Source organism: Candoia aspera, chromosome 1 (assembly GCF_035149785.1).
Source record: "Candoia aspera isolate rCanAsp1 chromosome 1, rCanAsp1.hap2, whole genome shotgun sequence".
Classification (NCBI taxonomy): domain Eukaryota; kingdom Metazoa; phylum Chordata; class Lepidosauria; order Squamata; family Boidae; genus Candoia; species Candoia aspera.
The window spans coordinates 2,027,111-2,049,878 of NC_086153.1; the positions used below are offsets into that span (position 1 = coordinate 2,027,111).

The 22,768-nt window shown below is 50.7% G+C and overlaps 1 protein-coding gene across 1 annotated transcript; it reads right to left on the minus strand.

Annotated features, from left to right (window-relative positions):
• Nucleotides 1-714: 714 nt before the first annotated feature.
• Nucleotides 715-20,490, minus strand: BLMH (bleomycin hydrolase). Its single transcript, XM_063296147.1, has 12 exons — nt 20,386-20,490; nt 18,742-18,939; nt 17,349-17,458; nt 15,853-15,988; nt 15,335-15,423; nt 15,049-15,141; nt 12,847-13,002; nt 11,854-12,012; nt 11,692-11,759; nt 11,273-11,390; nt 9,266-9,335; nt 715-1,666 (listed from the first exon to the last, which is right to left on the minus strand). Exons 1-12 carry the CDS (start codon nt 20,396-20,398, stop codon nt 1,515-1,517), a joined length of 1,362 nt encoding a protein of 453 aa, XP_063152217.1. The 5' UTR covers nt 20,399-20,490; the 3' UTR covers nt 715-1,514.
• Between the last annotated feature and the right edge of the window lie 2,278 nt (nt 20,491-22,768).

The following is a 22,768-nucleotide window of genomic DNA, read 5'->3' on the forward strand; positions in this document are numbered from 1 at the left end:
GGATGGCTTTGTTTAGATAGTCCAGAAATTTTACTTAAGTGTTTCTGAGCTGCCTTTCACTGGTTGGCTCCCTCGAGGGCAGTCTTTCTCAACCTCAGCCGCTTTAAGCCGTGGGGACTTCAACTCCCAGAATTCCCCAGCCAGCTATGCTGGGAGTTGAAGTCCCCATGGCTTAAAGTGGCTGAGGTTGAGAAACACCGCTCTAGGATTTCACTTCCAACGTTACTTATTTTCCACCCTATCTTTAGGGCTCAAGGCAAGGTATCTAGCATGTGCTCATTTCCCCAACAACCACCCTGTGAGGTAGGTTGGGCTGGGCCCCAAGTTACCAAGGAGCTTCTGTGTTGGGGTTGGGGTGACAAAAACGGGGTCAGCTTGGTTACAGCCAAACCACTTCACCACACCACCACCCTCACTTCCCAATCTCCATCTTTTTTGGGTGGTCTCTGCAAGCAGGATTTCTGGAACATTTATTTTCTTGGACACCCATTGCTGAACAGAGGGGCCTTCTTTAGAAAGTTTTCTGCCAACCAGGTACAGAACTTGCCCAGTTACAGCCCCCTCCTCATTCACTCACCCTCCCTTCTTAATTTGGGTGCAAGGGTCTCAGGGAAAAAAATCCAATCCAATCCAATCCAATCCAATTCGCAGATTTCTAGGATTTCTTCCTCTGCAAGCAAATTGTCGCTAAGATCAATTCAGGACACCAAAAAGTCATTCGGCCAAGTGTTTTAATTAAAATACTTCATAGCACCATAGAGTTGTTGAGGGCATTCACATGAAATGCATTTTTTTTCCTGTGTTTTCCTTTCGCTGGGGACCTTTGCCAACCCATTTAACAATTGTTTGCAGTGCCTCCCTGCTGGAAGGGGAGATCCCACCAACAGGAATTCTGCTGAACAGAAGGCAAAAATCAGCCAATCGAAACCCTATTCTGCAACCTGCAGATAAGGTGGGCTCTCAGCAAGAAATCCGAAGGCCATCGGGTCATGGAAGGCCAGAGCTGCATCTGGTTGCAAAAGATGGACAGGTGGATGGGAAACAGATGAGCATCACCCCTATTCGTATCCTTCGGCCAGCCAGCAGGCAAGCAGCTTGGGGGGGGGGGTTGGGGGGGCGCCGAAAAGCAGTCCATCTCAATACGATGGTACCATGCTCCACTTATGCTAGAGAAAGTCACACCAAAACCATACTCCATATCCAAATTTTTTTACAGCTTGTTCAAAATAATTACTTCCAAAGTTTAAAATGAGTGCATTAATACGAGTTTTAAAAGCAATTTTAAAAGAAGGGCCGTACTGTGTTACAACAAAAAGCACGCACGCCAACGCAGGCGCCCAGACAGGGCAGGACGGCTTCTTCCAAAGGCCCGAGGCCCGCTGCTGAACGTGAGCCCCTCCGGCCGGGGATGCGGCCCTGGGGACGGCTTGGCTGCAGCTCCTGGCCCCCCGGCCCCCCAGCTGGCTGTGGGGCTGACCAGAAGGAGGGGGGCGATCCCCCCTTCTCCCAACCACTCAGTCGGCCAGCGCCCCCATGGGATCCCACGCGGGCAGACAAAAGGGCTCCTGCCGCAAGACCGCCAAGACATCCTCCGGCACGTGCTTCTGGTCGACCACCACTTCGTACACGAACTCGGAGAACCAGTCGTCCGTCATGATGAGGTAGCCTGGAAGCGACACCAAGCAGGCGCATCAGCTGCGCGGCACCCCCCAGCTCTGAGACGCCCCCGTCGCCCTTCTGGGCTGGGGCGAGGAAGGGCTGGCCGCAGCCACGCCACCAGTCAGCAAGAGCGGCCTCAATCCGACGGGCAAGTCTGACAGTTTAATTACTGATTAAATTGGCGGTCTTGGTTGCTGGATTTCCGCCCTGCCTTCCCCCCCGCCCCCCAAATGGCAGAACAGACTCAGTTAAGAACATCATTGGTCTGGAAAGCGGGAAAGGCTTCGCAGATGTCCAGAGGGGGGCAAATTATGCTGGAAAACTGCTCCAGTGGAGAAGTTGATTTTAAAAAAGTCGTCAGTATTATCGATAATGCAGAAGAAGATTTTTATCCCATTTGGTTTAAGATGCTTAATTAGGTACAAAGGCATCGTGATCATTGACTGGCTCCTAGGTAATTATGTAAGGTGGTATGTATTTTGCTTTTGTATTCTTGTTGCTGTGCTGTAACTAAGATTAAACAAGGGAAATAGCAATACTTTTTTAAAAAAATTGGCAGTTGAAAGCAAAAACCATTTGAAAAGAGCACCAGGTAAAGCCCACCACCAAACCAGCTTGAAAGCCAGACACCTTTCCTTGCCAGCAACGCAGAGGGACCTGGCCTGACTTCCTTCATCCGGTCATTGCAGAACCGGGACCTGCTCCTTTCTCGTGCCCTCCCAACACGTCCCCATGGGGGGGGCCTCCCTCCATGGTCTTCAACCCGGCACGTTTCAGAGGAAGAGCAGTCTTCCAATTCACCCACATCACCGAGAATCAGTGTCTTTCAGCCTCGGCAACTTAAAGACGGGTGGACTTCAGCTCCCAGAATTCACTGGCTGGGGAATTCTGGGAGCTGAAGTCCACCCATCTCCAAGTTGCCAAGGCTGAAAAACACTGATTTAAATTAACCTAAAGCATATCCAGAAACTGGCTTGAGTCAAAATGAAGTTGCTGTAACAAGGAATTCTAAGTTCCCTCTAAGCCAACACATTCTGGACCAGCTGAGCTTTCAAAGGCTTTCCACAGGCTGCTCTACCGCACCATAGCCTGATAAAATACGAACACAACACACACAAGGCTGCCCAAGAGAGCACAGCTCAAAGATCAAGATGGAGCCAGAGAACTCCCTTGTCTGAAAAACCCTCGCTCCTGCATCTTGTCCAAGGCAGGAATATCGGAGAAAGGGATAGAAATCATCTACCATGGGAAGGGAGAGTTCATACTTGGAAAAAAAAAAATACATACACACAGACGTTTTCTTCACCTACTACTTTTTTTCTTAAGAAGTGGACAAATTACGCTTTATTGCAAAGAGACAATCACTGCCTGCCCCCCGGGTCTCTACCCCACTTCTCCAAAGATCCAGTCCAGATGGAAAGGCACCTCTCATGGCCAGACAAATTACATCCACTGAATCACAGCCTTCAAAATACCAGGGCCGTGAATGCTGGTATGATTGTGATCTCCAGCAACTTAGTCATGATGGTCTGGAGATCTTCAGAGCCTCAGTGACCATCTATCAGAGAGGCCCCAGTGCAGCGTTTCTCAACCGTGGCGGCTTTAAGATGGGTGGACTTCGGCTCCCGGAATTCCCCAGCCAGCCACGTTTTAAAGGAAAACCTGCTCCTTGATTAACTGGGATTTTTCCCAAGCTAACTGAAGATGTTTTTTTTTTCAAAATTAACCTGACTGACAGTAAGAACAAGCAGATCCCGCAGAACAGCCTCTTCCTGCTGACCCCACAGCCAGGGGGCTTGAAAGCAAGCCATTCCAGCGTCCAGCGCAGCCAGGATAACTGAAGTTAGGGTTTTCGAGCCCTCTCTGTGATTGGACTGGCCGGGCCAGTGGGAAAACTAAGAATTCGGTCCCACGGTCAAAAGCCCGGCCTTTCCACTTTCCCTCTCTGGAAAAACGGAACACAATGTGCAGGGAACAGCAAGAGCCCACCAGGCGCTGCGGCACATTTTTGGAAACGAGACCAAGAAAAAGCAGTCTGATAACCCTGGGGCTGAGGAAATTCCTGCCTATCAGAGGAAGTCCCGCTGCAATGTGAACAATACCCTTTGGGGTGGGGGGGAGAACACCCGAATGGGGAGAGGCCGCGGCGCCCAGAGGTCACCCCCAAGAAGCAGGGCTCAGCGAGGGAGGCTGGCAGGAAAGGTGGGGCGAGACCCTGTGGGAAAGGGCTCTGCCTTTCCTCCGCAACTAACTTCTTGCCCTCCGCCTTGGCCTCCGGTCTCATCTGGCCTCTGTTGTTTTAGGCAAGCCTCTATCAGTCCTCTTGGAGAACTGACGTTGGTCTTGCAATCCCTCCGCGCCCAGCCAGGCCTCCCTTCCGAAGGGAATGGGGGGGGCTTGCCAGACCGAGCCTCGTCCTTCCCCAAGGGGGGGTGCATGTGCAGGACCCCGCCCAGCCCCCTCCAAAGACCAAGACTAGCAATGCTGCTTGGGAGCCAGAGATGGTGGGGGGGGGCAGTGATGTGATGGTGCCAGACCCCTCCTCCGCCAAAGCGTTCGTGGAGGGCGAGCGACCTCCTGCCTGGAAATGCCTACCCAGCCCGGCCGCGTCCAGATGGGTCGGGGCAGAAGGGTCTTCCGCTCCAGCCCCTGTGGGGCAGGTCCAGAAAGGAGCCTCAAGGGGGACCAGGAGCAAGGATGCCAACCAAGAGGACCCAGGGTCTCGCCCGCCTCGGACTGGGAAGCTGGCGGGATTCACAGAGGTGGCAAAACCGGCCCGGGGGATCACGGATAAAACCGTCTTTCACCAAAGACCGTAACGCCTTACGGACTTTTTGCTGAAACCAGAAAAAAGAGGAATCGGCGGTTCAGGGATCTGCTAGTTAAAAAGGGTTGAATATGGGAAGAAGGGAGTCATTTTAAAGCAGGAGGAGAAATAATACGTTTGTTTGTAACTGCTGCAAAGAAGATGGGAAGTCACTTCTTTATATTTCTTTTCCTTTTTTTTCTGTCTGAATTATTTCCTGCACTTTTTATTTTATCCCTTTCTTAATTTTTCTTTATACATATCCATGTTTATCCTTTACCTATGTTAAAATCTCTAATAAAAAATTACACACACACACGGACACACGCACAAGGATGCAGGGACTTCAAGACGTGCCCTGTGAGGACAGCCTGAAGGGGGCTGGGTGGGAGAAGAGAAGACGGCCAGGAGGCCTGAGAACAACCTTCAGGTCTGGAAAGGCAAGCTGCGGGGAAGATGGTCGGGAACTCCATTCTATGGATGGAGAAACCAGAAACAGCAGGCAGAAGCTGCAGCCAGCTAGATTTCAATTAGATATACTGAAAAACTTTTTGCGTACCGATAGTCCTCACTTAATGACCCCAATGGAGACCTGAATTTCAGTTGCTAAGCAAAGCGGTCATTAAGCAAAACTGACCCAACTTTACGACCTTTTTTGCAGCAGTCATTAAGCAAATCAACACAGTCATTAAGCAAACCGCGTGGTTGTTAAGCAAATCACAGTTCCCCATTAATTTTGCTCACCAGAAGCCAGCTGGGAAGGCTGAAAACGGCGATCGCGTGACCACAGGATGCTGCGATGGTCAAAAACGCAAACCGGTTGCCAAGCGCCCAAATTGTGATCACGTGACCACAGGGATGCTGCGACAGTCGTAAGCGTGAGCACCAGCTGTAAGTCAGGTTTTTTCAGCACCGACGTAAGTCTGAACTATCACTAAACGAATGGTTGTTAAGTGAGGACTACCTATACCAGATCTGTCCAACAGCAGAAGAGTCTCCCTGTGGAAGTGGTGGGTTCCCCATCTCTGGAGGTTTTTGGGAAGAGGCTGGACAACCACCTCTCATGGATGGTTCAACCGGTCTTCCTGCAGTGTGGAGGGCCTCCACAACCCTTTGAATCTATGAGCTCAGGGATTTGATCTGTGTGCACCAAGCAACACTAAGCCACGCTGCTATAGAGGAGCATCTCTGAATGGTCATCACCAAGGCCTTAGGTCCTTGACCCCTGCCTGCACCCGCCCGTCCATCCCACACACACCCAGCAGAGACATGTTTTGCAAGACACGGTCTCTGCGCCTGCAGGTGGCCAAAGTGGGAGAGAGGGATGAAGGCAGGAAGCGGAGGAGAGCTGGAAGACGGGGCAGGCAGGGTGGGGCCAGGAGCTCTTTCTGCCCTGTGAGCTTCCAGTCCCCACAGGGGCCACGTCTTGCATGGCGCAGAAAAGGGCTTCTGAGCCCCACCAGTGCGGCTGGTCTCTGTAGGAACGGGGCGCTGGAAGAGGAGAGCTGCGTTAGCCTTTGGTGGCAAAAGAAGTCAGAAGGAATCTGGGAGCACCTTTCCGGACTCACAGATTTTATTAAAAGGCAGAAGCTTCCAGGAGCTGCGTCAGATGCAGTGAAGTGTCTAGGCTTGGCGTAGGATTTAAATAACTCTTTGTTATTATTCTGTCGCCGTATTTTGGCCACCTTATTGCCTTCTTGGTTCCTGATGATTTTGCAAAAATCAGGAGGAGCCTGGGGCCCCCCTCTCCAACTAACACATTTTATGCATCGCATCTGACGAAGTGAGCTGTAGCTCACGGAAGCTGATGCCTTTTAATAAAAAGGAGGTCATTTTTAAAAAGACTGCCACCTGCAAAAGGGGCTACCAGATCTCTTCTGTAGGCGCAGGAAACGCCTTGCAAAACAGGATGCTGCAGCAGCCTGGAGAAGGCGAATCCAGAAGAATGCCCATAATCGGGCGAGATTTTGCTTTGTTGTTTTTAAACCCTGAAAGCCTGAAGCGGTTTTGCACTCGTCTTCTTGCAGTTAACGGAAGGGGGGGGTGGATCAGGGGAGGCGGACCGCGTGGGGATGTGTTACGGCAGAAGCAATGGGATTTTTACCAGCCTCATAAATCAGAAGTATAAACAAAAGGCTAAAAGTAGAAGATGGTGACCTCTAGACAAGCTTTGCAAGGAAGTGGAGGGGGGGCATCCACGCACCCTGAGCCCATCGGTGCAACCCTTCCGAAACGGCTCTTGCCGTTTTCCAAGAAGGACCAACCCCACCACAGGCAGGGATGAATGTTCCTAATCAGAAGGAAAAGTTGGGACTTGGGACATGATTGCAACTGTCAGGAAATCTTGACAAAAATGGATTAAAAAAAAAAAAAGCCAATAGTCAAATACAAATCTACCTGGAAAGTTGGTTAATGCTCAGAAGAGAGCGAGCGCCCGCATGGCCAACTTCCAAGGACCCCCAATACCCGAAAGACAGGCAGCCCCCAGAATTTAAATGCAGATGAATCCAGTCCTCTTCTCACCAGCGATCCACGCGTGGTGAGGAGAGGAAGGCTTGCTAAGTGCAGGCGTGGTTTATTAGTAAAGCAACCGTGGCTGCTTGGGGCGACTCCTAATTGCAAAGAGGCCCCGCTTAACGGAAGCCACCTTCTCTATCAAGCCCCACGCTGGGAAGTACGGTCAAAAATTCAAGAGCCTGGGAGCGCTTTCTCCAACTACACACTCTATTGAAAGGGAGCAGCTTTTGTTAGTGAGAAAAGATGTGAGCCAACGCCTCCTGACTTGGGGCTGGCATGGACTAATGTGGCCCCCCTCCCTTAAAGAGAAGCACTGGGTGTGACCAGCAGGTCTCTGAAAGCGGGCCTGGAAAGAGGATCGCCAATCCATTGGCCTTCAGAGCCATTCAGGGGGGAGGCCTGTAAATCTGGAAAATAAATCTTTCTGTTGATAGGATCTACCCTGCTCAACTCAGGCGGAATACAAAGAAATACATTTCTTTTAGCTGCGGCTGGACAGCCGGTGAATTGGGGGTGGGGGTGTCTTCTGCTATTTGTGGAGGGGAGAAAAGGCTCACTGTCTTGGAAATGACCCTTGAGGCCATCTAGCCCAACCCCTGCTCAGCGCAGGAATCCGGTTTAAACCATTCCAGACGGAGGGCTCTCTGGCCTCGGCTTGAACACATCCAGCAAAGGGGAGGCACCGGGTCCACAGCCCAACTGTCCTTACTCTCAGGGAGTTTTGCTCTAACTTTCAGCCGGAGCCTGCCTTTGACCCGCGTCCAGTTGGAGGCACCCGGCTTCGAGTTGTGGAAGCAGAACGGGCTGTTTCGATCACTTCCGAACCGCTCTCAACCCTTAACCAGTTTTCCCCACGTTCCATCAGAATCTTCCTCCTGCCACTGAAAACCACTATTCTGGGTTCTGCAGGCTGGAACGAAAGGCTTCCTTCTTCTTAGGCACCCAAAGAGTGCCGCCGCCGTCGCCACCGCCCCGTTTTCTCCTCTTAAGTAAACCCTGCCAGTTCCTTCCATCTCTCCTCGGATTTACTTTCCAGTTCCCTGTTTGGCCTCACTGCCCTTCCCTGAACCTCTTCCAGTTTCTCCGAATCCTTCTTGCGCTGGGGAGCTAGACGCTGAACACAGCCAGGGCATCTGTCTTCCTCTCGCTCCCAGAAAGCCCCTCGTAAAATCCTGCAAACATTGCTGCGCAGATGCTTGGCAATGGAGCCCAGTGGCCACCAAACTGCCAGTAAAGCTGATGGTTTTAAGAAACACAGAGAGAGCCTAGTGGTTAAGGCTCCGGGCTGGAAACCGGGAGTCTATGAGTTCTAGTCCCGCCTTAGGCAATAAAGCCGGCTGGGTGACCGTGGGCCAGTCCCTCTCTGTCAGCCCAGCCCACCTCACAGGGTTGCTGTTGTGGGGGAAATAGGAGGAGGAAGGAGTGTTAGGTATGTTCCCCACCTTGGAGATACAGTTTGGTCTGGTGGTTAAGGTGCTGAGCTAGAAACCAGGAGACAGAGAGTTCTAGTCCCGCCTTGGGCTTGAAAGCTGGCTGGGTGACCCTGGGCCAGTCTCTCTCAGCCCAACCCACCTCACAGGGTTGTTGTGGAGAACACAGGAGGAGGAAGGAGTGTTAGGTATGTTCCCTGCCTTGAGTTATTTATAAAAATAATAAAGGTGGGATAATAAATAAATAAATAAATGTTGAGGGAAAGGGTACCTTCTCCCCATCTGTCCTTTTGTTCTCGCCCAATTTGGGTCTCCCCCCCCCCAATTTCAGCACTACTTGAAAAATGGAGTTTTTGTGAACACAGACACAGAGACCCCAGCCCTGGCTTTAAAAAACCGAGCCGGCAGCCATGGCTGCACGATCAGCCTGTTAATGTTCAGGAAGGCCCTCGAGGCCTGGTCAGGTCACCAAGCCCGGGGGGGCCCAGGGAGCCGGCAACATTTTCAGGTGGCTCCCTGATTGTGGGTGATACGTGGCTATTACATCTCCCTGTGTTTTGTGCTTTGCAGACTTTAACTTTTTAACCACTTTTAAAATTTTAAATAATGGTTGTTTATATTTTTTTATAATTGTTTTATAATGATTGTTTTTATATTGTGGTTTTGATTGTTATACCCCGCTCAGAGTCGCTTTCGGTGAGACGGGCAGCTATATAAATTTAATTAATACAATGAAATAAATAAATCAGAGCCCTGCCCAGTTACGCCTGGACGTCCCTGCCCTTGGCCCGACCCTCAAGGCCATCCTCCCTCTTCGCTCCCTACTTCTGCACCTGCATGAGCCACGCCGTACCTTTATTCCCACGGTCTTCACCCCACGAATTCTCCACGCGCCACTTCTGATAGCCCTCGTCTGGGTCTTCCTGGAGAGGAGAAAGGCGGGCACAGTGAGAAAAACCCAGGGCGGACAGCCACCGCGTTCCCAAGGCAGGTCAATGCTGGGGCTGAGCCCGCCACAAGGTGGAATCAATTCCCCAGGCGGAATTTTCACCCGCCAAGCCAGTATTTGGTCTGCCTGGCCAGAATTCTGTAATTTTATCTTTAACATTGTTTTCATTTGGATTCTGGAATGACTTTTATGGCAGCGATACTTTCTTTAACTATTATTTGGACTTACATCTTGTCTTTCGGCACAAGAAATGCACCGTAAACCTATTTGAGAATTCTTTACAGTGAAAAGCGATATGGAAATACTTTTCAATAAAGAAGAACGGAAGTTATAAAAGTTATACATGAGATGAATTGGGGTGCCGATATTTTTTTTTAAGGACGGACCGGATGCCAGCAGTTGGAAAGACACGCAGAGGAGATAACCAGCAGACTAGGAAAAGCTGCTTTAAAAGATCCCAGACAAATTAAGCCTTGGTTCCTGTTTCCTTCACATTCCACGTGGCTTAAAATCTACAAAGCACGTATTTAAGACAATGCTTTGCACAAGGACTTGGGAAATTCAGCTGCCCGGGGCTCGTAAATCCTGCAGCTTCCACTTCTGGCTAATGCAAATCATCTGCAGCGTCTCCTTATTCACACCTCCACAAAAGCTGCACTCTGGTGTAAACCAGGCCGCGAGGATGGGTGGAATTGCTACGCTGTTCTTTACTTAGCCTGAACGTTGGCAAGGAATAAGAAGAGAGAAAAGGAAATCACTCTGCAAATGTAGTTTTTTTAAAAAAAGATGCTTCTACAAGTACTTAAAAAGGAACAACCGCAATCTGCCTTCTGTCTAAAAAAGCTTGAAGCAGAAGCTGCAAATCTCCACTATTTATGAAAACATCCCAAAGGCGCGGCGGTTTCTGTAAATTGTCCTGTTTAGTTACTGGGCGTCCTGAAGTCACAGAACCTTCCGACATTTGGACAATCGGTTGCTAAGAAAAACAAAGATCCCCACCAACCCTCCGTCTGTTTGCCGGCCAACGGGTTTATCTGCTTCTCAACAACTGCTTCTCTTTGGCTGCCTTCTAATTTTTCTTCATGCCATCACTGTTTTGCAATTGCTAGTTGCTCTGGGAATACTGACATATATACCACATCATTGCAAAACATTTTTTTAAAATCCACAATTAGGATCATCTGTGAGGATAAAATGCTGCTGCTGGTGGGAAAGTCCCAGGCCCCAAGGAAGAACAGCTGCAGAGGGCTCCCATGGGGGGAGGATGAGACCACCCGCCAAATAATTCTGGGATACTACAGTGCGTCTAGCTGTCACTTTAGAAGGTATCGGTCCTTGGGATTTCACCCCCATCAGGAGCAGCCAAAACGCTCATGCTCTCCCCCCCACACTTCAGTTATTCTGCTGAAGTGGGGGAAGGGTAGAGAGAGGCCGCTCTTTGTGGTTGGAGATCCTTGGAATTCTAGATTTTTTTAAAAAATGCCCAGCAGACCTCACAAGGATAGGAGTATTAGCGCTTTTGAACTCTGGTGATGGAGAAGGCTCCTGAGAAGACTGGGGACAGCCAAGAAGGTGAACAAATGGATCACTGAACTCGAGGCACAAACGACCAGGATCAAGTTATCCTGCTTCGGACACTTGATGCGAAGACCCAGCTCTCCTCCAGAGTCCTTAATGGTGGGAAAGGTGGGAGGAAAGAGAAGAGGAGGACGGCCAGAGCAAGGGGGAGGGAGTCAGTGACAGCGAGGCAACGAGGGCACCACTGGAAGAACCGGAGGACCAGGCGAAGGCCTGTCTATGTGGTTGCTAAGAGTCGACACCAGCCTGATGACTCATAGTCAGTCAGACCTTGCGAATCTCTAGGATTAGGTATGCTTACGGCAGGGAAAGCATTTCTCCCAAGCAACTTACTTTCTTTGTGAAGGCAGTAATGACCATGGCATGCGTCATCATAGAGTCCCCAAAAATGAGCCTCTCATCTTTCTTCAGATTCTTGACTGACACTCCAAACATCAGCTCGTGATTGTATCTGCAAAAACAGCAAAACATGTCCTGGATGGGGGCATCGGGGCTGGAACCCTCCGGTTTGGACTTCAACTCCCACAGCCCCTTGCTGGTCGGGCCTGAAGGGAGGAGTCACCCCAAACACCTGGACGCAGAGCCCAGCTTCGTCCTCCTCTTTATAGAAAGCATCTTTCCTGATAAACTCAGGGTATCACGGCCTCCAAATGCGGGCAAGAACCCAGAGAGAGAGTGAAACCGGGGCTCACGCTTGGAACGTTGCACGCTGGCAGGGCCCCCCACGCGGTCCAACCTGCATCGAAACTTACATCTTCAAATCATTGATGCCCAGCTTGCTATTAAAACATTTTCCAACATCACAGCCAAACCACACGGCCTGGGCGGGGAGAAAGAGCAGCCAACAGTCAGGATGAGGAAGAAAACGCAGGGGAGAGTCGGGGGCAGACAGCCACGGGGCCCAAGAGGCTGACCTCTCCATCCTGAATGGATGCCGCCGCCATCTTTTTCAGGAGCTCGACTGGCTGGTTGTTGTAAAGGGTCCTCCTCCCACCGACCATGTTGCCCAGATACTCCACCGTGTAGAGCTGGCTGTATTTGTTTCGGGGCCGAGGATCGTTCACCAGGCACACCTGTAAGCCGGGGGGGGGGGGGGGCAGAAGGGCCGGCTGAGTCAAGGATGCGGCCACCGCCTCGCTCGGCTGGGCGGCCTCACAAGCCAGACTTGGGAACGGGATGGTTGAAATTGCACTTTTGTCTAGGGAAGCCGCTGAGAGTCGTAAGAGGTGTGAGGACAACGCTGAGCTTTCCCCAGGGCTGGAGGGGAGCAGAGAAATTGACACGGGGGTGGGGGGGGAAGATTGTCATCGGGAAGGGAAATAAAAGCCACCCGGGGACGCTTTTTCCAGCAACCGCTCCGCACCGTGCAGGGCCTGAATTCCACTGAAAGCAGTGGAAATCCCCCCGGGAGGAACGCAGGCCCTTGGGATGATCTCAGTTTCAAGGGAGGGCCTGTTTGACTAAGGTGTGAGACTTCAAGAGACGCTCCATCACAGCTTTGTGCAGAACTGGAGTTTTACGGCAGCTGCTTCGTGTCGGAGGATTTGTTGTACTAGCTGGGCAGTTTGGACACTGCCCGGAGTCTGGGGATTAGGGTGGGTTACAGAAACCATGAAATAATAAGGCTCTGGGGCCAAGCCTCTTGGGGGCCTTCCATGTGCCAGGGGAAAGGATTCCAATCAGTGCGCCCTTCCAGCTCAGATCAAAGGGGAGTTCTACTTTCAGCAAGGAAGGCAGGCAGAGGAATACACTGGGGGTCATGCCGGAGGGAGGGGGGGCACAGCTGGGCTGGCTGGGCCCCGAGGAAAGGCCTTTCAGCTGGGGAACGTGTTCAAATCCCTAAAAAGCACCCCAGAATCAGGGCGACGACCACACCAAGGCCGTCCTGCGTTGTGGGGTCTGCCTACCTTGCTCTCCATGTCAAAGACTGGCTTGACGTGGTCCTGGTAGAACTGCACAGGGGTGGCCGGCCCGACCTTGTGGTAGTTCTTCTCCTTGTCGTAATACTCCCAGCAGAAGGTGGTGGGCGGGCTCCCCAGACAGATGCTGACCACTCGGAAGACCTGGGGGGGAGACGGGCGAATGTGGCCGTCAGGCGTCGAGCCACCCCCCAAACCGGCCGGAGGACGGCTGCGCTGGTTTGAAGCCACGGCCTCAAGCCAAGGAGGGAGGAACGCGGAGGGCAAAGGGAGGGACGCCACTTCCGCAGTGGGATTTGCTCTCACCGTTGCCAAGGAGGAAAGCGCCACAGGCAGGAAGGACTGCCAGGGAGGGAAACGTGGGGGTCACAAGGGTTCAGGGTGGTGGCTACAACCAGGCGCTCGAGGCCCCTCCCCACGTGCAAGAGAGAGGGGGCCTTTGGCCACACCAGCCGCCTCGACGGGATGGAAACTGCTCCAGGCCCAGGAAGACCAACCGCTCGGCCCCAGTCGGGCCAATCTCCCCAGTCCACCTCCCTGGCTCAGGCAACTGGGGGGACCGGCTGCTGGGCGGCGGGCTGGGAGAACGTGGGCCCAAAAGCCCTTGGTGGCAGGCAGGGGGCTGCAGTGGGCTTGCTTTGGAAGTGTCCCCGGTTGCACCTGCAAGGGAAGCCACCCCCCAACCTTACGGAGCGGGCGAGTGCAGCGGCAGAGAGGACGGCTTCATGCGTTGTCCGCTGCTGCCCTCTAGTGTGCAAATCTCACACCACCACCCCTCAACTTTCCTGGGGGCCCTGCGGACAGCTTCCCAAAATAATAATAATAATAATAATAATAATAATAATAGGAGGAGGAGGAGGAGGAGGAGAGGCAGCTAACTTTCGAAGGAAAAAAAATGCAGCCTAAATCTTTGCCATTCTTATCCGGGTTGGCTTAGTCCAGCTCAGTCACAAAAAATGCGATTGAGTTACCAGCATCCCTCCAAACAACATCCAACAGAATACACCAGAGCAGCCGGATAATAGGCCAACCCAATCACTTAACAGGGCTTGGTTCCTGGTTCTTTGGCTTGGTTATTATGCTTCCGTGTATTCTGTGTCAGTTGAGGTGGCTTATAAATTGAGCAAATAAATAGAAATAAGTAAGTAAATAAGACTGGGTGACCTTGGGCCAGTCCTTCTCCCTCAGCCCAACCCACCTCACAGGGTTGTTGTTGTGGGGAAAAGGGGAGGAAGGAGAATTACGTATGTTTGCCACCTTGAGTTATTTATAAAAATAATAAAGGCGGAATAAAAATTAAATAAATAAAAATATAAATTTCTCTCACTATGTGTTAACTGAGCAAATGTATGTACCACAGCCCTGGAAGGCAAGGGAACGCAGGGTGAGACACAATTTTTAAAAAATGCAATGGCCGGTTTAAAATAAGCAGAGGAGGAGGAAAACATTCATAGCAAAATTACAACACCAAAGCCAGGTAAATAAAAAGTACAGGTAGTCCTCGCTTAACGACCATCCATTTAACAACAGTTCAGACTTGCGACTGATCCTCACACTTATGACCATCGCAGCATCCCCAGTCACGTAATCACAATTCAGGCGCTTGGCAACCGGTTTGCATTTACAACTGTAGCAGCCAGCTTCCAGCAAGCAAAATCAATGGGGAACTGCATGATTCACTTTAATGACCACATGGTTCACTTAATGACCACAGCGATTTGCTTAACAGCTGCAAAAAAGGTCATAAAATCAGGTCGGACTCACTTAACAACTGCATTGCTTAGCAACTGAAATTCTGGTCATTAAGCGAGGACTACCTGTGAACCACATTAAAATCCTGATGGAGCCAAATGTGCTTTTCAGTCTTACACCCAAAGAGGCCATTCTGATTGAAAGAGAGAACCAGCTTCTTTTCTGTGGACGACCAACAGTGCAAAGTCTGTTGCTTTTCGAAGATGCTGAACGATGAGAACAAGCAAACGACGGCGAGATCGCCTTGATTCACAGCCCGCCCTTGGCAAGCGTGCGCGTCCCAAACCATTTTAACCGTGTTATCTGCACCAGCTGGATCCCGGGGGCCTTACGATCAGACGAGATGCCCTGGAAGCCTGGCTGCAAATCTGGAATGCCCTTCGGTGCCAACCCCCACACACCAGGACGCTGGTCCATTCGCACCCCAAGGACAACTACCTCCTCTATCATGGTGTCCACTGCGGCAGAAAGCTCCTCCTCGCCGCACCCTGTCTCCACCATGTTTCTGAGCCGTAGGCAGTACTCCCGCATCTGTTTGAGAGAACGAGGAAAGGTCACGCGTCCTGGAAAGGCACAGACATCCACCTTGGCTCCTCCCAACCTGCACGCTCAAGCCGCGCTGGACTCGTAAGGAGGCTCCCTTCGCAGCCAGGCTCAAGCTCAGCAGGTCTCGTCAGGAATTCCAACAGAGCCAACCTTCCCCGCAACGTCCAACTCCACCTGCCTTGTTGTTCAGAATCTCGTTCATCCGTCTGGAGGCCTCCGAGGTATTTGATTCGGGGAAAACCTTCTTGGGAACAACGCCGTACTTTTCTATTTAAAAAAAAAAAATCACCACACCAAATGCAACACAAATGATCACACCAGCCAGCAGTCAGGTCAAAGGAAGTTTGCCCTGCCCTTTGCACATGCTAAGCACGGTGCTCCCTGGCAGGGCAAGAGGCTGCAAGCTGCAACACCCCTTCGTCACCCTTCTTCTTGCGCCAGAGCAGCCAGCGCTCTGTCCCTTTGGGGGAGGGTGCCAGGGGTGCCAGGAGAAAGATGGCACAGGTAATGTTTGGAGACAGAGAGTTACTGTCACAAAAAACCCAGCTTCAGAAGCTCAAATGGTGCATCCGGTCAAATGTGAATGGCAATGTCAGCCAGAGACCCTGGCACTGACTTCCAGGGGAGCCAAAGACCTTTGCGGCCTCGGTCACCCACACAGCCCACCCCTAGATTCTGGGCTCTGGCTTTTCTTACCGACGATGTTCACGAGCATGTCCCACTGGCCGCCATCATTGCAGGGGTTGGTGAGAAGGAACTGCACCAATCGCCCGTCGACGGGCTCGTGAGCAGTTTCGATAAACGCGTGCAGGAAGTAGTAACTGCGCTCAATCTGGGAGTCCAGGCAGAGGGGAGCGGTGTCAGAACCCGGCCCTGCCCAGCCACACCACCCAAAACATCGGCGCACCCTGCTTCTTCCCCGCAATCCCCCCTCATCCGCCTCTCCACACCTGCTCTTCCCTTGTTTCACAGCCGCATGCTGGATGCCAAGACGGTTGCCATCCATGCCCATAAACACACACCATCTAACAAGAGCTCTGGGCAATGGCACCCGTGTCCACCAAGTATGGATTCAGTAGCCCAGTAAGAGCTCTGTAATTTGTCTCTTGAGAACCAACAGTTTATCTTTCTGAGGTAGGCTGCCCCTAAACACGGAGGTTCCAATTCAGCTGTCATCAGGGCTTCCATACCCCTCTTCCTTCTGGAAGCCTAATTCAGCCAGGGGCTGCTCCCAAAACTTATGGGGTGAATGAATTAAACCACATCAGAAGACCCCTCATTTAAAGAAAGCCCAGGAAAGGATAAGTTATACCACCCCGGATTGCGTTTGGATGCCTTTGTTCTTGGTGACCTCACTTTCTTCCTTAGCAATTTTCTGTTATTATTTCTTATGTAAGTGGGGGGTTTTTTGGCTTTATTACACTGTCTTTGCATTTTAACCTTTTTACTGTAAGAAGAGAATGTAAGCCATAAGCCCCAGGAAGTCACCAAGCAAGTACAGAAATCAGTAAGTGATTTGCCTGAGCTACTTCCAAACTGTAGTAAGCAAAGGCCACTTCTTACAGGAAAAATAAACAGTCCTCCATCTTGCCCTCACCCTTTCCACATCATTCCTAGTTTCACAATACCGGCTGAGTGGAGGCACAGCAGCTGCAACCAGAATACTAAGAGCCTTATTTGGCTAGAAGCAAAAACATCCTAGCTACACCAGGCACCCTGCTGGGACCACAACTCCCAGAATTCCCCAGCCTCCATATTCAGAGGGTGCCTGGTGTCAGCCTTCCCCGGTAGACCAGACAGGAAACACGGCCAGATGAGCTAATTCTGCTTTACCGAAAGGCTACATTGACAGAATCTTGCAAGTCTGAGAGTACAATTCTCCCGCTGTCTCCTTTACAGCCCGAGAAACCAGGGAGGGTCCCTTCTGAGCCTCTTTTTTCTCCCATTGTGCAGCTGCGGGCTCTGCCCTCTCTTATCTGACCATTCCCTAGGCAGCATCACTTCGCCCCATCTCCCAAGGTCTTTCCCACATACCGTTACACCAGGTGGGAAGACTATGCCCAGCGCCACCAGTCCTAAATCGCACCCTCCCCTCCCTGCTTAGAGATGGGAGCCAGGCACCGTCTGGGCTGGCCTTTAAGCCAAATACTCAAGGGAGGGGTGCCCTTTTGAGGAAGAGCCTTTCTCTGTACCTTGTCCCAAAAGAAAAGGTAGGACTGGCTGAACTCAAACTCCTCAATGTTGAGCTTCTTCATGAACGGCAGGCGCATCACATTCAAGCAGGAGAAGATCCAGCAGCGTCCTGACGGCCAGAACAAAAGGAAGAGACGGACAGGCAGACGGCTTAAGCTCCAAGGAAAACAGAGAAAGCAAAACCTGCAGCTCACATGACCCACCCCAAGGGTCCAAGCCTACCCCTCGCTTACTGTATCCCCATGCCTGTTCACCAAGATGAAACTTTCAGCCTCTCCTCCAAAAGCTTTCCAATTCACAAACTTCCCCCGCATTGCCATGCCCGCCCCTTCAAATGTTCTCAGAACATCTGATTGGACTCGCATGCATGAATGGACCTAACACATGTTGGGACTTGCGGGTCAGTGGAGTTGGGAGGGGGAACATGCCAGGAGTGTGAAAACATCTTGTCTGGACTATCTCTGCTATCCAAGGTCAAGCTGCCGAACGGCTGGAGACATCTGTGTGAAGCTGAGCTGACTGGCACGGAGATGGGGGACTGCACTCACTGGATCGTTTAACTTAGGGAATGCGTGGAACTTTTATTCACAACTTCATGTAATGACTGTATTACTCAACCTGCATTAAACTCGGTTCACACGTAATTACAGTAGCAATCTCTTTAATGAAGAGCAATCTACAGAACAGTGAAAAAGTTACGAATGAATCACTGCTCTGTAACTACCCTCCATTAAAGAGGTTTCTACTGTAATTATGTATGGACCGAGTTTAATGCAGGTTGAGTAATACAGTCATTACCCCCATCTTAGCAGCCCAGAGGGAACTCTTCCTTGCAAGAAGGGACCAATTTTTACAAATCAGAGCTACTGGTTCCCACTGCAATTTAACATGACGCACTTGGCTCTCGACATTCGCCTTAAACCTCCCTTTGCAAAAGGCTAGACTCCAGGGGGGAAACGTCCCCTTCCTTCTAGACCAATCACAGAGATGACGAGGCAGGAGTCCTCTTTCCCCACCCCGGCCCAAGTTTTTGAGATGGGTCAAAGATCCTCTCCTTGAAAAAGCTGTCTATGGGAGGCACTATACAGGACCCTCCAGGAAGCTCCCTGCTGGAAGGATTTATCTTGCAAATATTTCTAACACATGAAAAACACCCAAGGTTTTCCTGACATTTCACTTCTCTCCAAGGATTCCTCTACGACAGGTGCAAACGTCCTTTGCTGCAACAGTAGCCTGGGCTGATGGTTACAATCCAGAAAAATGAAATAGCAGGTGGGAGCACCTCCTACCCTCTCCTCCATCAGGAAAAACTCCTTCAGGTACAGCCAGGCCTGAGCATGTTTGTGAGAAGCCTCCCGAGCTTGGGCATTGGGAGTGGGAAACAGATGTTACCTGAATTCTTTTGGTTAGTGACCGGCTTGCCTTCGGCCCGCACCGCGTGCTGAAAGACTTGCAGTGTGTTTTGCACCACCTCCCGGTCAAGGGTTCCATCCAGGAGGTCTGTAGAAGTAGCCACATTCTGGGCCAGGAGGTAGCGAGGCTCTGCCTTCAAGGCTTTGAGGAAAGCACCGGACTTCTTCCGGCTTAACCCTGTGAAAGTCGAAAAGAAAACGCCACCTGAGAGCAAAGCTGTGCTTTGGAAAAATACTCGTGTCCTGGGACTGCTCACTGGCGCTGCTCACAGAGAGGAAATTGCCCTCTGTGAATTCTCAGAGGCGCTGTAACGAAGAAGCAAGCAAGCTGAGCCATTTAATTCTCCTTCAGAAGGGTTTTAACACACAACGGTACGGCTAAACGTAGCATTTTATTTGGCCGCACCTTCAAGCTGCCCGAGTTTATTTTCCTTTTAACGCTCCTTCACTACTAGTTGGATTGTCTTTGGTGTCAAAATCCCTTTTGCACGTTCTTAAAAAGCAGCCCCATAAATAATGGCAACAAGTCAAACTCAATATTTATCTATCAAGCTTCTTTATAAATACAGTTTGATAAATAGATTTAGCTATCTATCAAGCATCTGTCAAGCTGCCCATCTCACGAACCGGACTTTTTTGTACAGTAAAAATGAAACCATCAAAAAACGCATCACAAATAACCATCACAAACCGTAAAACGTACATGGAACAACACACGGGAGAACATTTAAAACACTCTCAAAACAGAACACTCAAAAACACAATGCTCTGAAAATAAGTTGCCAAGCTCAGAGCTCCTGGGAGTTGGGTGGCATATCTTTATTCATTCCCCGCCCCCGGATGTCCGGGGGTGGCGTTGGCCCAAAGGGGATCAGAATAAGAATGTATTAAATTTAATAAATTATTCTCATTCGTATTCCCCCTGGACCAATTCCACCCCCTCACACATAGAAATCCAGGGAGGATAAATATGGATAATAATGTCAGATTCACCACCCGGAAACCGATTCTAAATTTATGTAAATCCTCTGCGGTTGGCATCAATACAGGCCCAACGCTGGGATGGCATCAGCTCCTCCCTTGAGTAACCCACTCCTGAAATTACCCCCTTTTGCTTCAGGCCAAAGCTGTGCCTGCCAGAAACACCCCACTGGACCACAAACTTAGGGGCTAACTTGCTTTAAATCAGTGTTTTTCAAACTTGGCCACTTTGCGATGGGGGGACTTCAACTCCCAGAATTCCCCAGCCAGCAGCTGGGGAGTTCTGGGAGTCGAGGTCCCCCCATCGCAAAGTGGCCAACTTAGAAAAATTAACTTGGATGAGAAGCCATTTCCAGGGTGAGGAAATTAAGATGCCCCCAGGCTCTGCCTTTTGGGGGGGCTAAGCCCCAGCTTTCAGGTTTGGCCTGCAGGATCTGGGGCGCAGGGAAGACCAGCCGGGGAAGGATTCCCCATCCTGCCACGCCTGAACCCCAGCCTCACCCGCGAGCCGCCTACGGGGAGAAAGCACGCTGCCCATGCTCAGAGGCACGCTCCCCATTCTCCCCCGGCCGCCCCGCAGCGGGATGAGCCCCGGCCCGCCCGGCCCGCTCCTGGGGCAACGGCCGTCTCCTTGGCAACGCACCTGGGACGCTCATCGCGATCCCCCCGGCCAAAGCGCAGCCGCCCCGCCACGAACCAGCCGGGCGCCGGAAGCGGCGCTTATATAGCCTCGGAAGCAGGAAGTTGCCCCCACGACGGGGGGCGGCGATGGACAATCCTGGCCGTCCGGCCCGCTCCGACTCCGTGGGAGGAACGAGGGGCGGGGCTCCTCTTAAAGGGCCCGCGCTCCCCTTAAATTTCCCCAGGCGACGAGCGTGGCCAGAGCGAGCCGCGAAAGGTAGCCTTTCTCCAGTCCGGAAGGGTCGGGCAGCCGGAAAAAGCACCAGGGAGGGGGTCGTGGGGAAGGGGCTGGGGTGTCCTGAGCCAGGAAACCTCCCTAGGTGACCTTGGGCCAGGCACTCTCAAGCCAGGCTTCCTCGCAGGGTTGTTGGTGTGGGGAAAAGCGGAGGACGGACTGCCTTCTAGACACAGGGACTATATTTTCTTGGAAAAAAATAAAGGACCACACTTAAAAAGGGGCAAATCTGAAAGCGGTTCATAAGGATAAAACAAGTTAATTGTTACACGATCATGGGGACGCTGCAACTGTTGTGTGAGAACCGGTCACAAGTTGTTTTTTTCAGCACCGTCGTAAGTCTGAACCATCATTAAACAAATGGTTGTTAAGTGAGGACTACCCATATGGTCACTGTACTTATACATAGTCTTGCTCCAGGATAGAGGACTAATATAATTAATATAATATAATTTATATTTATATTTATATTTACATTTATATTTATATAATATATAATATTCTAGAGGTGACGGACTCGTCCCTGGGGGAGCTGGGGGTGTTGACGACCGACAGGAAGCTCTGGCGTGGGCTGGTCCATGAAGTCACGAAGAGTCGGAAGCGACTAAACGAATAAACAACAAACAACAAAATATATAATATATAAATAAAGAATACAATTATAAGAACTCCCCCCCTTTTTTTTTCCTACCTCCATTCCCCCATGCCTTTTCTGTTGTGACTGTCATCAATTTGAAAGCTTCAGAAAAGAAGGACAACAAAAAGTCCATGGGCACAGGAAAGGCGCCTTTTTGAAAACACTGCTCAGAAATCATTTATTGATTCAGTTGGTATAGCTTTTTGATTTTAAATCATTTATTTAAACAGCTTCCCACCCTGTTTCTCAAAACAGATCTTCCAAAGTGGTTTGATCTGTGAAGACCTGAAGTATTTTTAAGAGAGACGTATAAGCCACACTGAAATTGGGTGGCACTCGACAATCTGCAGGATGACTTGGTGGCAGCTTGCAAAATAGACCTTGCACCAAGCAGTGGGTTGGTCTAAGTGACCTCTGGGTCACCTTCTGAAACAGTTTTTTTTTCCTTAGAATAGTACCCCAGGAAAACTGGAACTGCTGCAACTTCCCTGGAAGGCTTTCCACCTGGCTGGTGAGCAAAATCTATCCGTTTTGCCTCCTCTGTCCCTTGGGAATATTAAGCAACACTGGCCAATTCCTGCGGCAGCAATTTGCAAATCTCTATTCTGAATGAGGGCTGGGAAGCCAGTCCTGGACTCCAGCTCCCATCAGCACAGGGAATGGAGCAGGGAGGTGGGCATGGGAAGATGGTGCAGGTTCTCCAGCTTTTTTCATGCTCCTAAGCCAGTGTTTCTCAACCTTGGCTGCTTGAAGAGGTGTGGACTTCAACTCCCAGAATTCCCCAGCCAGCCTTGCTGGGGAATTCTGGGAGTTGAAGTCCACACCTCTTCAAGCGGCCAAGGTTGAGAAATACTGTCCCAAGCATTTCCTTTGCTAGAATAAAATTATTCTAGGATTCGCCCTGCCTTCTAGAAAAAGGACTCCTTTCTACTTACAATTTAAATTAGGCTTATTTTCATTTGCCCAGGGGACAAGCAATTCCTGGAGTCTTTGATCGTCCGCTAAATATTCAGGCTGTTAAGCCAGGCGCAAGGAAAGTATTCATTGGTTCTGCTGCCTGCTTTTCCCCCATTCTCTCTTCCCCATGAAACAGACCCATCATCTTCTTTTGTTTTGGATGTTTCCCTAAACATCCAAAGATGTCTCCTTGTTACCATTTTGACTTCAGCTTAGCTGTGTCTCTGCTTACCTGATATTTTTCTTCATTGGTTTATCCTTTACAATTTTAGGCCAAAGTATTTGGCAATCATTCCCAATGGTTCCAGGTCCAGCTGGAGGAAAGCATTGTGTGGCGTTCTGCAGGACTCTGTCCTAGGCCCTGTGCTTTCAAGATATTTGAACAGGTAGTCCTCACTTAACAACCATTTGTTTGGTGACAGTTTGGACTTACAAAGGTGTTGAAAAAAACAACTTACGACCGGTTCCCACACTTATGACCATCACAGCGTCCCCGTGATCACATGATCACAATTT

What these genes read in the sequence shown, in the direction of transcription:
- BLMH (XM_063296147.1), bottom strand. An exon ending in CACTAACCAAAAGAATTCAG is followed by an intron (nt 17,459 to 18,741) that starts GTAACATCTGTT and finishes TCTGGCCGTCAG; the next exon opens with GACGCTGCTGGATCTTCTCC. An exon ending in CATCCATTCAGGATGGAGAG is followed by an intron (nt 11,760 to 11,853) that starts GTCAGCCTCTTG and finishes CTCCCCGCCCAG; the next exon opens with GCCGTGTGGTTTGGCTGTGA.